Source organism: Dendropsophus ebraccatus, chromosome 9, assembly GCF_027789765.1.
Source record: "Dendropsophus ebraccatus isolate aDenEbr1 chromosome 9, aDenEbr1.pat, whole genome shotgun sequence".
NCBI classification, from domain to species: Eukaryota; Metazoa; Chordata; class Amphibia; order Anura; family Hylidae; genus Dendropsophus; species Dendropsophus ebraccatus.
In genome coordinates, this window is record NC_091462.1 from 112,377,656 (window position 1) to 112,392,139 (window position 14,484).

The following is a 14,484-nucleotide window of genomic DNA, read 5'->3' on the forward strand; positions in this document are numbered from 1 at the left end:
GGGGAGGGATGGGGGTCAGGTAGCGTAGTGTATGGGGAGGAATGGGGGTCAGGTGGGGTAGTGTATGGGGAGAGATGGGGGTCAGGTGGGGTAGTGTATGGGGAGAGATGGGGTCAGGTGGGGTAGTGTATGGGGAAAGATGGGGGTCAGGTGGTGTAGTGTATGGGGAGGGATGGGGGTCAGGTGGGGTAGTGTATGGGGAGGGATGGGGGTTGGGTGGGGTAGGGTATGGGGATGGATGAGGGTCAGGTGGGGTAGTGTATGGGGAGGGATGAGGGTCAGGTGGGGTAGTGTATGGGGAGGGATGGGGGTCAGGTAGCGTAGTGTATGGGGAGGAATGGGGGTCAGGTGGGGTAGTGTATGGGGAGAGATGGGGGTCAGGTGGGGTAGTGTATGGGGAGAGATGGGGTCAGGTGGGGTAGTGTATGGGGAAAGATGGGGGTCAGGTGGTGTAGTGTATGGGGAGGGATGGGGGTCAGGTGGGGTAGTGTATGGGGAGGGATGGGGGTCAGGTGGGGTAGTGTATGGGGAGGGATGGGGGTCAGGTGGGGTAGTGTATGGGGAGGGATGAGGGTCAGGTGGGGTAGTGTATGGGGAGGGATGGGGGTTAGGTAGGGTAGTGTATGGGGAGGGATGGGGGTCAGGTGGGGTAGTGTATGGGGAGGGATGGGGGTTAGGTGGGGTAGTGTATGGGGAAGGATGGGGGTCAGGTGGGGTAGTGTATGGGGAGGGATAAGGTGTTTTTTCTCAAAGTGACACACCAACCGAGTTATACTGATTTTTTCGCCAAATGCTGACACACCAAGCTTAAAAGGTCGCCCATCACTGATATATACTGTCTATAGGTGTTATGTATATGGTCACTATGGTGTTGTGTAGACTATATAATGTCTATAGGTGTCATCTATAGGGTCACCATTGTGTTGTGCAGACTATGGAGACTATATACTGTGTATAGGTGTTATCTATAGGGTCACTATGGTGTTGTGTAGACTATATAATGTGTATAGGTGTTATGTATATGGTCACTATGGTGTTGTGTAGACTATATACTGTCTATAGACTATGGTGTTGTGTAGACTATATACTGTCTATAGACTATGGTGTTGTGTAGACTATATAATGTCTATGGCTGGGTTCACACTATGTATATTTCAGGCAGTATTTGGTCCTCAAGTCAGGTCCTCATAGCAACCAAAACCAGGAGTGGATTGAAAACACAGAAAGGCTCTGTTCACACAATGTTGAAATTGAGTGGATGGCCGCCATATAACAGTAAATAACTTTCATTATTTCAATATAACAGCCGTTGTTTCAAAATAACAGCAAAAATTTGCCATTAAATGACGGCCATCCACTCAATTACAACATTATGTGAACAGATCCTTTCTGTGTTTTCAATCCACTCCTGGTTTTGGTTGCTATACAGCCTCACAAATACAGCCTCAAATATACATAGTGTGAACCCAGCCTATAGGTGTAATCTATAGGGTCACTATGGTGTTGTGTAGACTATATACTGTGTATAGGTGTTATCTATAGGGTGACTATGGTGTTATGTGGACTATGAAAACTATATAATGTGTATAGGTGTCATCTATAGGGTGACTATGGTGTTGTGTAGACTATATACTGTCTATAGACTATGGTGTTGTGTAGACTATATAATGTCTATAGGTGTTATGTATAGGGTCACTATGGTGTTGTGTAGACTATGGAGACTATATACTGTCTATAGACTATGGTGTTGTGTAGACTATATACTGTCTATAGGTGTTATCTATAGGGTCACTATGGTGTTGTGTAGACTATATAATGTCTATAGGTGTTATGTATAGGGTGACTATGGTGTTTTCCAGTGCTGAGCTCTATAGGAGTTCTCACTGACACCACATATCCCTATAATAGTCAGTATTGGCTGATGGAGTGTCGGTGACTACCTATAGCTTTATACTCTCGCTGCTTCATGGCATTATTATTATTATTATAACTACGGCTGAGCGACCGGTCTGGACACTTTGTAAGTATCTTTAGAGATGAATCCAGCTTCTGTTTGGGATCTGATGATGGTCGTCTTGTAGTATGGATCCTGCCTGTGCTCCTGCTGACACCGTACACCCATATCACTAACCCTATATACCAGGTCACATGACCAGCTATCACTGAGCTACACTGTGCCTCGTGCCTCGCTGACATCAGCAGCTCCTTATATATCTATGGCCCATGTGATGCACAAGGCGACCAATGTCCCATGCTGCCCCTCTCAGGGAGGCCTCGCCGCCTCAGTATTAACCCTTCCCTACCCGGCAGTATAACAGCAACTATCAGGAGCACAGCTGTGCAATAAATAGCCGTCCTGCAGTCACTGTCTTCTGTTATCTGTAGCTGGTAAAGCTGGGTAACATGGCTGCCGTTATGACTCACATCCAGAGCTGCATTCACAATTCTGCCAGCTGAAAAGACGTAAAGTTGGGCACTCTGCCACACTACATTGTAGATGAAGATTTTTTTAACAGTGCTCCAGTAGGGGGCAGCAGTGAGCTATGAAGACGTGCAGCATGGGAGGACAAGGGTCATGGATTCTTGTCCAAGGCCAAGGTTCCCAACCCCTGATATAGAACATGGATGAGTCCTTGAAAAAAAAGAAGGGGGGGGGGGGGGCTGAGGGTTGGGAGGCGGGCTGGCTGCAGTAGCAAAGACCGAAATCCAGGAGGCCCGGGCGTATGACAGAAGGAAATTAACAGAACAAAGGTGAAAGAGAGACTGAAGAAGAAGGGAAAAGGGCAGCAGAGAGGCAGGAGGCGACCGGCAGGTAGAACACCGTGCAACCACCACATACACTGAGAGAAAATCTGCGTAATCACATGACCTCTTTCCAGAATGGATCCAGAGTTAATGGAGAAATTTGAAGAGATGATAAAGAATGAGACCATCAAAATGGGGGAGATCCAGGGCGTCCCCCTCCCCGCAAACACCTGCCATGTCTGGGACCTCATCAAAAACTTTCAGGCACGAGAAGACGATATCTTGATCGCAACGTTTCCAAAAGCCGGTGAGTGACGCCCCTGACTCCGCCCCCTACACAGAGAGCTCCGCCCACCATTATTATATATCGGCAGTACAGTATGGAGCATGATGGATAAAGGGACAATTTTGTCTACTATTGTGTGAGGACACCACCTGCCATTGTGAATCCCTCTGGACAAGACTGATGGCAAAGTAGCCCAGTAATCTGCCTAAAAGTCCATGGTGTCAGGGCTGTGGGTATCTGCTGAAGAAAGCTCAGATATGACTGGACCTGGTTGTCCGGGCAGTGCGTACCTGTTGATGTGCGTCAGATTTCCATAGTAGATTTTATAACTATAGCATTATATTCGTTATACTGGACTGGCTGCTGCTGGTTCTACTGCTTTGGCTTCTTGTTAAAGTACCAAAAACATTGGAACGGTGGCCAAGCGTGGTGAGAAGAGAATCTGTGATGTCTGTATCAGTAGATATTAGCTCACAATCAGAGATATAAACTTTAATAAAACTTTAATTTCACTTGGACACAGACTGAAGTATAAAGATGATGTATAAATGTCTGCTTGATGCAGAACAGCACAAGGTTTAGTGATACTAACCATTAGATGTAAATTAGTGTGTGAACAGTGCTATCATCATGAAGTGTGGCTTCTCTCACCTAAGTCCATCAGGTATACGGTTATGCTGCTGTTCACACATATAAAAATGAGGTGGATGAGCTCATGTTATCAGATCTAGACCTACATAACCATGATGGTATCTCTACTAGCACCTGGCCTCTCTGTTATGGTGGTACACCGCTGTAGTGCATACTGTTCCTGACACTATAGCTGTTCCACGCATCAATGGTCGCATAAATGGAGTGACTTAAATATAACAAAGCTGTTTAAATGCTTGGTGCAGAACAAAAATACATTTTTGGTGGCACTAACAAGTAGACGTAAGAAACAACAATGGCTACATGATGCTATAAGGAACAGGATTTAAATTATCGCTTGGACACAGGCTGAAGTATAAGAGATCTGCTTGGACATGATACAGTAACACATTATCAAATATCAATAGGTTATTGAAGAAGATTGGTGACTCACATATTGTATGCTGGAGGTGCAAATAGATGGTTGCGTGTCAGCTCTGCTACACCTTGCGAGCATCAGCTCTGCTACATCATCAGCTAGTATGGAATACATGCTGGGGTGATGTGATGCAAAAGCAGTGGAAAAACAGTCCTGTGTTTACTGTGCACTAGTAATGACAGCAGTGGGCAGGAAAGAAAGCTAAGGGGGCAAATAGACCAATCTTGGAGATGCATTATGGGAAATGTAGTTTCCTGGCCGGCACCATCTTGGATATAGATCGGCTTTTGGAAAAATCAGGAATGGCAGCAGCTTGAAAAACAGCAGACAACTCACAATACTCAGGGGAACTTGGTGAGTAAGACCAGCTAGGTTTGGGAGCATGGCATGGTTTAGCTCTTAGGTGGAATACCCATACCTCCCAACTGTCCCGGATTCCGCGGGACAGTCCCGTTTTCGGGGTTCTGTCCCGCGGTCCCGGAACGGCCCCCCGTGTCCCGCATTATGTGTGTCCCCAGCTAAAAAAAACAATAAACCAGTAACTCACCTGTCCGCCGGTCCCAGCAGCTCCTCTCCCGGCAGAGCGCGCACTCCCGTCATCCTCCGGGGCGGGCAGCGGGGTATACAGACACTGACTGTACCGGAAGTGACCTGCAGCCTCGGTCATGAATCACTTCCGGCACAGTCAGTGTCTGTATACCCCGCTGCCCGCCCCGGAGGATGACGGGAGTGCGCGCTCTGAGGGGAGAGGAGCTGCTGGGACCGGCGGACAGGTGAGTTACTGGTTTATTGTTTTTTTAGCTGGGGCCACACTAATGGGGGGATTGGCTACTCTGTGGGGCGCTATATGGGGATTGGCTACTATGGAGGGCACTATATGGGGGCATTGGCTACTATGTGGGGCACTACATGGGGATTGGCTACTATGTGGGGCACTATATGGGGGGATTGGATACTATGGAGGGCACTATATGGGGATTGGATAATATGTGGGGCACTGTATGGGGGATTGGCTACTATGTGGGGTACTATATGGGGGATTGGCTACTATGTGGGGCGCTATATGGGGATTGGCTACTATGTGGGGCACTATATGGGGGCATTGGCTACTATGTGGGGCACTATATGGAGGGATTGGCTACTATGTGGGGCACTATATGGGGGGACTGGCTACTATGTGGGGCACTATATGGGGGATTGGCTACTATGTGGGGCACTATATGGGGGGATTGGCTACTATGAGGGGCATTGACTACTATGTGGGGCATATTTGGGGGCATTGGCTACTATGTGGGGCACTATATGGGGGGATTGGCTACTATGTGGGGCACTATATGGGGGATTGGCTACTATGTGGGGCACTATATGGGGGGATTGGCTACTATGAGGGGCATTGACTACTATGTGGGGCATATTTGGGGGCATTGGCTACTATGTGGGGCACTATATGGGGGGACTGGCTACTATGTGGGGCACTATATGGGGGATTGGCTACTATGTGGGGCACTATATGGGGGGATTGGCTACTATGAGGGGCATTGACTACTATGTGGGGCATATTTGGGGGCATTGGCTACTATGTGGGGCACTATATGGGGGCATTGGCTACTATGTGGGGCACTCTATGGCGGATTGGCTACTATGTGGGGCACTATATTGGGGGATTGGCTACTATGTGGGGCACTATATGGGGGATTGGCTACTATGTGGGGCGCTATATGGGGATTGGCTACTATGGAGGGCACTATATGGGGGCATTGGCTACTATGGAGGGCACTATATGGGGATTGGATAATATGTGGGGCACTGTATGGGGGCATTGGCTACTATGTGGGGCACTATATGGGGGATTGGCTACTATGTGGGGCGCTATATGGGGATTGGCTACTATGTGGGGCACTATATGGAGGTATTGGCTACTATGTGGAGCACTATATGGAGGGATTGGCTACTATGTGGGGCACTATATGGGGGGACTGGCTACTATGTGGGGCACTATATGGGGATTTGCTACTATGTGGGGCACTATATGGGGATTGGCTACTATGTGGGGCACTATATGGGGGGATTGGCTACTATGAGGGGCATTGACTACTATGTGGGGCATATTTGGGGGCATTGGCTACTATGTGGGGCACTATATGGGGGGCATTGGCTACTATGTAGGCACTATATGGGGGCATTGGCTACTATGTGGGGCACTCTATGGCGGATTGGCTACTATGTGGGGCACTATATGGAGGGATTGGCTACTATGTGGGGCACTATATGGAGGGATTGGCGACTATGTGGGGCACTATATGGAGGGATTGGCTACTATGTGGGGCACTATATGGGGGGACTGGCTACTATGTGGGGCACTATATGGGGATTTGCTACTATGTGGGGCACTATATGGGGATTGGCTACTATGTGGGGCACTATATGGGGGGATTGGCTACTATGTGGGGCGCTATATGAGGCATTGGCTACTATGTGGGGCACTTTATGGGGGCATTGGCTACTATGTGGGCATATATGGGGGCATTGGCTACTATGTGGGGCACTATATGGGGGGATTGGCTTCTATGTGGGGCACTTTAAGGGGGCATAGGCTACTATGTGGGGCATATATGGGGGGATTGGCTACTATGTGGGGAACTATATGGGGGCATTGGCTACTATGTGGGGCACTATATGGGGATTGGCTACTATGTGGGGCACTATATGGGGGCATAGGCTACTATGTGGGGCACTATATGGGGGCATTGGCTACTATGTGGGGCACAATAAGGGGCATTGGATACTATATGGGGCACTATGTGGGGGATTGGCTACTATGTGGGGGATTGGCTACTATGTGGGGCACTATATGGGGGCATTGGCTACTATGTGGGGCACTATAATGCGGGATTGGCTACTATGTGGGGTACTATATGGGGATTGGCTACTATGTGGGGCACTATATGGGGCATTGGCTACTATGTGGGGCACTATATGGGGCATTCAATACTATATGGGGCACTATGTGGGGGATTGGCTACTATGTGGGGCACTGGCTACTATGTGGGGCACTATATGGGGCATTGGATATTATATGGGGCACTATGTGGGGGATTGGCTACTATGTGGGGCACTATGTGGGGGATTGGCTACTATGTGGGGCACTATATGGGGGCATTGGCTACTATGTGGGGCACTATAATGGGGGATTGGATACTATGTGGGGCACTATAATGGGGGATTGGATACTATGTGGGGCACTATATGGGGCATTGGATACTATATAGGGCATTTTTTTGGGGATTGGATACTGTATAGGGCACTATTCAGTCAGCAGCATGTGGTGACTGTAGGGGCGTGGCTATGGAGGGTTACTATGGGGGCGTGGCTATGGAGGGTTGCTATGGGGGCGTGGCTATGGGGACCGCGGCGCACATGTCCCTCTTTGCTCTTTGCAAAAGTTGGGAGGTATGGGAATACCCCTTTAAGCTCCATTCACTTTAATAGAACTGTGTTGCAAAACCTACATGGAAACTGGAAACAAGAGTGGATTTTCGATCGGACCGCAACCTGAGCTCCTCCATGCTCTTTAATACAACCTCATACCAGTCGGGTAGCCACTGCCAGAGGAAACAAATCAGTGCTGCACCCACTTCTACAATAGTGTCTTTGGGGGGGGGGGGGTCACAATAAAATCGTGACCATTATTGGTTGTCACTAATAGCCAAATAGAATATGTGAAGATTTCAAAGAAGTATAAAGAAGTGTAAAGAAAAGTATAGCTGCAGGTCCCTTTAAGATTTAAAGGGGAAACACCCTTTAATAGAAAAGTTAGGTTGGGATGAATCTGATCAGCTGATGTGTTTTTGTTATTGCAGGAACCACATGGATGCAGGAGATTGTGGACCTGATAATGCTAAATGGGGACGTAGAGAGGAGCATGCGGGCCCCGTGCTTCATCAAGGTGCCCTTCATAGATGTCAATGCGAAGCCCTTGATGTCAGGTAACAGAATAACAGAGACGAGTGAACATGAAGTGATAATGTTCTACTGCAACAAAACGTGACTAATTTCTGATATTTTAGGAGTGGAGGCCGCCAACACAATGGAGTCACCACGCCTCATAAAAACTCATCTTCCAATACAGCTTGTGCCGCCATCCTTTTGGGAGAAGAACGTCAAGGTGACCATGAAGAACTGACAAAGACAATAAGTATTGTCTCCTCAGACTATGACTAAAAGTTAGAGAGAGCTCTTAAAAGGGTATTCTACATGATTCTACATCTTCTCGCTCTAGTGTGAAGCTCCCAGGAAGGACATGGAGGTGTCTTCTTTGGAGAATGCATTGTACGATTTTCTAATTTCCATTTCTTCTTGACTTATATCAGGTAATTTATCTTGCTCGGAACGCCAAAGACTGCATGGTCTCCTACTACCACTTCCAGAGGATGAATAAGGGTCTGCCGGACCCTGGGACCTGGGATGAATACTTCTCTTCCTTCTTAGCTGGAAATAGTGAGAAAAAGAACTTGTTCTAGAGTCTTTCCTCACCATGATCCTTATAGATTCCACAATATTTCCTCACCATGTTTCTCACTGTCTCCTCTTCTAATTCTTCACTGTCTCCTTACAATGCTCCTCACTCTTTACTCATCATGTTCCTTAGTTTCCTTTACACTGTTCATCAGCATTTCCTTACCTTGGCCCATAAAGGGGGAAGGGTATCACCATTCCTTGCTCCCGAACATACCACTTCCCTCCCAGTGCCAACATCACACAATAGTTTCAGGGAGTAGACCTTAGGACCTTATCCAGGACCAGTTACTAAATACTCACAGCCAACATCGTTGTTTTCACCTGCCAAAATGTAGTTCCTGCTCCAGCAACACAACCCACCCACTTTAAACCAGCGGAAATGATTGGATTGTGTCAGGGATAGGAAATGGAGCATTGAGGAGCGTTTAGCTTTTCAGCTTCCTGGCCGACCCCCTTCATCCACGACGATGGCCAAATGTACAATCAGCCAACATATATCTTATGTGTATAACTAGCTTCATGGTCATTCCCATCTTTCTCAGTGTTTCATCTCCATAAGTATCAGCATTTCCTTAGTGTGTTTCTCACAGTATATCTGCCATATTCCTATGCATTTCCTCACATGCTCCACAGCATTGTGTCACTGTGTTTTTGAGTGGTTTTCTCATCTTACCTCACCATGCTCCTCAGCCTTTGCTCAACATGTTCCTCAGCTTACCTTACCATGTTCCTTAGCCTTTCCTCACCATGTTCCTCTGCTTACCTCATTATATTCTTCAGCCTTTCCTCAACATGTTTCTCAGCTTACCTTAGCATGTTACTTAGCTTTTCCTTACCATGTTCCTCAGCCTTTCCTCAACATGTTCCTCAGCCTACCTCACCTTGTTCCTCAACCTACCTCAACATGTTTCTCAGCCTTTTATTGCCATGTTCCTCGGCCTTTCCTCAACATGTTCCTCAGCCTACCTCACCATGCTAATTAGCTTACTTCACCATGTTCCTTAGCTTACCTCGTGCTCTTTAATTTACCTTGCTGTGTTCTACAGCTTGCATCACTTTGTTCCTCAGCCTACCTCATTATGTTCCTCAGCTTACCTTGTCATGTTCTTAAGCTTACCTCACCATGTTCCTTAGCCTTCCCTCAACATGTTCCTCAGTTTACCTTATCCTTTTTTCTCAGCCTTTCCTCACCATGTTCCTTATCCTTTCCTCGCCGTGTTCCTCTGCCTTTCCTTGCCATGTATTTCAGCTTACCTTGTCATGTTCTTAAGCTTACCTCACCATGTTCCTCTGCCTTCCCTCAACATGTTCCTCAGTTTACATCATCCTTTTTTCTCAGCCTTTCCTCACCATGTTCCTTACCCTTTCCTCGCCGTGTTCCTCTGCCTTCCCTCACAATGTTTCTCAGCCTTTCCTTGCCATGTATTTCAGCTTACCTCACCATGTTTCTCAGGTTACCTCACCATGCTCCTCAGCCTTTTTTCACTATGTTTCTCAGTCTTTTCTCACCATGTTCCTCAGCCTTTCCATACTATGTTCCTCATAGTTTTCTACCTATGATTCCTCACATTGTCCTCATAGTCTCCCAGTTCCTTCAATGTGTTTGTTCCTCACAGTTTCCTAATATTTATCACAATTTCGTGACTTTGTTTCCGGTTTCCTTTTCTAATATTACGTCCTTCTTTCAGTTGCTTGGGGGAGCTGGTTTGACCATGTCATTGGATGGTGGAAAGCAAAAGACGAACGCCAGATTCTCTATGTCTTCTACGAGGACATGATTGAGGTGAGGACAGTGACCTCCATATAACGTACACGGACACTCAGCTCAGAATCTCACATTTTCCCCTTAATTCTGTCATCAGGACCCAGAGAGAGAAATAAGAAAAGTGTCAAACTTTCTGGGTAAGGACCTGACAGAGAATGTTCTAGATACCATCTGCCAGCACACATCATTCAACACCATGAAGAAGAACCCAATGGCCAACTTCACTGCCCTGCCATCATTTATATTTGACCAATCCATCTCCCCCTTCATGAGGAAAGGTGAGACCCTGACCTCCTCATGTATCCACCTTTCTGTGTCCTCCCCTAATTCATGGGTTTATCCTGAGCACCCTGATTCATCAATATAAGGACAGAATTTGACTGATTGGCACTCCACGGTAGGAAACCGAGCACAGGTGATGAAACCCTATAACAATGGAGAATAATAATAATAATAGTATTGAGGGACTTCCCACAAGAAAACAGGAATGATACTTCTGAAATTTCTTTTTTATTTTTGATGTTCATTTTTGGTGTCCATTTTCCTTTTAGGTGAAGTCGGTGACTGGAAGAATAATTTTTTAGTGGCCCAAAATATTATATTTGATGTGGAATACAAGAAGAAGATGGAGGGGAGCGGGCTGCATTTCCGCACTGAGCTATGAGACTTATATAGATGCACCGGTACAATCTATCGGGTGTAAAAACTCAAACTCTGGTAATAAGAGATGTGGATAGTTGCCAATAAGGTGTTTCTAAGCCTATTGTGTGTTATACTGCCTACAAAGCTACTGTATGTAGTACCACTATGTGTGCTACTATCTGCAAAACAAGGGTACCCAAGTCTATTATACAGTATATAATTGTAGTGTCCCGGAAACAATGTGCTAGTATTAGGCTCTTGTTTCTTCTAGTTGGCAATTAAATTATTTCTGTATTGTATGCTTAGACCTGTAGTATTCACTTTTGGCCTTATTTTGAGTATTGCCTTATTTATTCTAGAACATTGAAGCCAATAAGGGTGAATGGTTCTATTATGTGATGTTTTAATACGTGCCAATCACAGGCTTATTCTAGATCTAGAAAGTTCCCACCAATGAGACATTGAGTCACCCCACAGTTCCTCCACCAATGGGGAATTAGCCCAGTTCTAGCCCTCATAATGTGGGTATTTCTTAGTTTGGGGGGATTAGTCTTAAAAAGTGTATCTAACAAGTCTGCTGCACAAGTGAACCTGGTCCCTGTGGGCCATCAACTGTGCAGGACAATCCCCAGTGGTTGGAATAGAGCAAGTAAAGCCGATGTACCCCAATGAACCTTCGCTCGATCTCCTCAGGTTATCTTGAGGGATTAGCTGCGCCCAACGTCCTGGATCTGGCACTCTGTGAGCTCCTCCAGCATGAAGAGGTATTCTTTTTACCTTGAGTACGAGTTTCTTCTATCAAGAGTCAAGTATAAAGGTCATCCTGAAAGAGTTCTGCACTTCTTAGACAGGTTTCCCCTGTTAGCCCCTTATCTACTCTACAAAGTTTTCTACCTAAAACCTAAAAGTGACTGTCCTTAATCAAGCCTAAATTATCCAAAATTTTCAGACAGTTTTTCAAGGGATGGGCATTCATACTCAAGCACTCTAAATTTCACCCCCAAAGTGGTAGTTTTAGGGTTATTTAGATGCATAACGATTGTGGGTCACTGCAATGGGGTCTAAATGTCCAATCACTTACACCTATTGATTCACTGCAGTTGTGAGTCACTGAGGACGTCATTATCCCAGCACAAGCAGCGTACCTCATACAGGCATCATGATTCCATATGGAGGGAAAAGAACCAAGCCAAGTGTTTCATTTAATTATTTTTGGGGGTGTGGGGGTGCATATGTAATGTTTCAATTATTTGAAGTGTACCTAATCACTATATGGGGGCACAGAAGTAGACTAACACTGTGTGGAGGCATGAAGTAGGAACATTATTACTGTAGAGGGGTACGAAGTGGGGTATAACCAATGTGAGGGGGCATAAGTACTGTATAGGGGCATAAAGGGGGAATAATTATTTTGTGGGAACACAAAAAGGGGCAAAACTAAAAAAGTAAAGTTACCTATAAATCACAGTGCATACCAAATTGGTGGTAGGCTGACTCTTGGCATCTCGGCAGATCAATTCTTTCAATGGTTGCACCCGCTCTGGGCATGTACAGTAGGTGGACACGATTACACTGACTATAGACACTTATTTCAACAGGCGCACACGATCCCTCCCTCCTCGGGGGCTCATGTCCACTTTGTACTATACATGTGATATCTTGTTTCCTGGCACAAGTAATAGGGTACTGTTACAACAGAGATCTGATTTACACTTTGGCGCTCGTTCCCACATTGTTGGATTGTTACTGACATGTATGTGAGGCCACAGGGTGTAACGCCTGGAGTAGTGGATCCACTGGACCGGCACCAGCGATGGCACAAACCTCACCAGGGAGCGGAGTCTAAGGGGCCGCTGGTTTTCACCAGAGCCCGCCGCAAGGCGGGATGGACTTGCTGCGGCAGGCGACCCCCAGGTCGCTACCCCTGGCTTGGTTGCTGGTGTCGGCAGGCGAGGCGTGGCAGAAGATGGCACAGGCAATGGTCTGCAGGTGAGAGCGCACGTGACAGGCTGGACACGGGAACAGGTGGAGTGACAGGGAAACAGGAACCAGGAACAGGGACTTGGGACCAGGTAACGGACAGGACTCAGGAACAGGGACTTGGGACCAGGTAACGGACAGGACACAGGAACAACAGGGAGCTGGGCCAAACGCTATGGGAAGCATGTAGAGGCTCCAACACAGGGGACAGGGCATGCTGGGATTTATAGGGGAGTGATTAGGTGCAACTACCAATTAGGAGCGCACTGCCCCTTTAAATCTGAGACAGCCGGCGCGCGCGCGCCCTAGGAGGCGGGGACGCGCGCGCCGGCCGGCACAGCGGGAGACAGGAGCGTGGAGAGGTGAGGCGCCCCCCGGGGCCGAGGTGATAGCAGCGCCGGGTCCCCGACTATGGACACCGGCTGCTGCATGGGGCAGGAAGCGGTCGCGGCGGCGGCCCCGAACGCGGGACGCCGCCGCGGCCGTGACAGTACCCCCCCCTTTGGCCTCCCCCTCTTTCTTGCCTGCAGATGGCACAGGAAGCCACAAAGTCTTTGACATCTTGAAACAGACTAGGCCACCAGTAGTGGCGAGAGATCCGTTGGCCGGTCTTACGGACTCCAGGGTGCCCGGCCTCCAACGAGGAATGACCCCACTTCAAAATACCTCTTCGAAGCGCAGGGTGAACATGAGTCTTTCCGGGGGGTACTCTCTGAAGCGAGGAGGTGACGACTGGTGCTAGGCGATCAGGCGGTAAAACATGGCAAGGGACTGTGGGTCTGTGGACGAGGACCTTCTGTAAGTTCTCCCGGTGGTGAGAGGACACGACCTTAGTCTTGGGTACGGAGAGAGGGTACACCTCGGCAGAGAAGGCATCCGCCGAGTCTTGGTCTTCTGCCGGTAGGTCGGGTAGAGGCTTGGCTGGGACAGGAAACGACATAGTACACTTGGTCTGAGGTGACCTGAGACACCGGTTGGAACAGTCCTGACCCCAACTGAGAATCTCCCCGGTTCTCCAGTCCAGTTGAGGGGCATGTTCTTGCAGCCACGGGAGTCCCAGGAGGACCGCGGGGGAAGAATGGGGCAGGACGTAGAAGGATATCTCTTCTTGATGTAAAGGACCCACCTGGAGGACTAAAGGTGCGGTCTGGTAGTACACACGGTCGGTAAGAATTTCGCCTGTGACCGAGGAGATAGACAGGGGCCTGGCTAGTCGGGTCACGGGTAGCCGCCATCTTTGGACCAATGTTGCCGCAATAAAACTGCCTGCTGACCCAGAATCGAGGAAGGCAGTAGTCTGATGATTTCGTCCTGAGAGAGTCCGGATGGAAACTGGCATAGACAGACTTGGAATGGTGGCATTCACACCTAGGGACACCTGTCCCACCGGACCTAGGTGCGAGCATTTTCCGGATGTTTGGGGACGTAGGGGACATCCCAGCCGGAAGTGATCGGAACCACCGCAATAGAGACAGAGAT

General features: G+C 47.9%; 1 protein-coding gene across 2 annotated transcripts; it reads left to right on the forward strand.

The window, feature by feature from the left end:
• Positions 1–2,727: 2,727 nt before the first annotated feature.
• Positions 2,728–11,348, forward strand: LOC138800510 (sulfotransferase 1C4-like). 2 transcript variants are annotated; one of them, XM_069982240.1, is made up of 7 exons: positions 2,728–3,052; positions 7,961–8,086; positions 8,168–8,265; positions 8,471–8,597; positions 10,307–10,401; positions 10,481–10,661; positions 10,935–11,348. In XM_069982240.1, the coding sequence occupies exons 1-7, from the start codon at positions 2,881–2,883 to the stop codon at positions 11,045–11,047; spliced, it is 912 nt and encodes a 303-aa protein (XP_069838341.1). In that variant the 5' UTR covers positions 2,728–2,880; the 3' UTR covers positions 11,048–11,348. The 2 variants fall into 2 exon arrangements, with proteins under 2 accessions (XP_069838341.1, XP_069838343.1); XM_069982242.1 differs by having other exon boundaries at positions 10,481–10,520.
• The last annotated feature ends 3,136 nt before the right edge of the window (positions 11,349–14,484 follow it).

Coding starts and splice junctions, on each gene's coding strand:
- LOC138800510 (XM_069982240.1), top strand. CDS start 2,881: ATGGATCCAGAGTTAATGGAGAAATTTGAAGAGATGATAAAGAATGAG. Junction 3,053..7,960: donor CGCAACGTTTCCAAAAGCCG/GTGAGTGACGCC, acceptor TTGTTATTGCAG/GAACCACATGGATGCAGGAG. Junction 8,598..10,306: donor TTCCTTCTTAGCTGGAAATA/GTGAGAAAAAGA, acceptor TCCTTCTTTCAG/TTGCTTGGGGGAGCTGGTTT.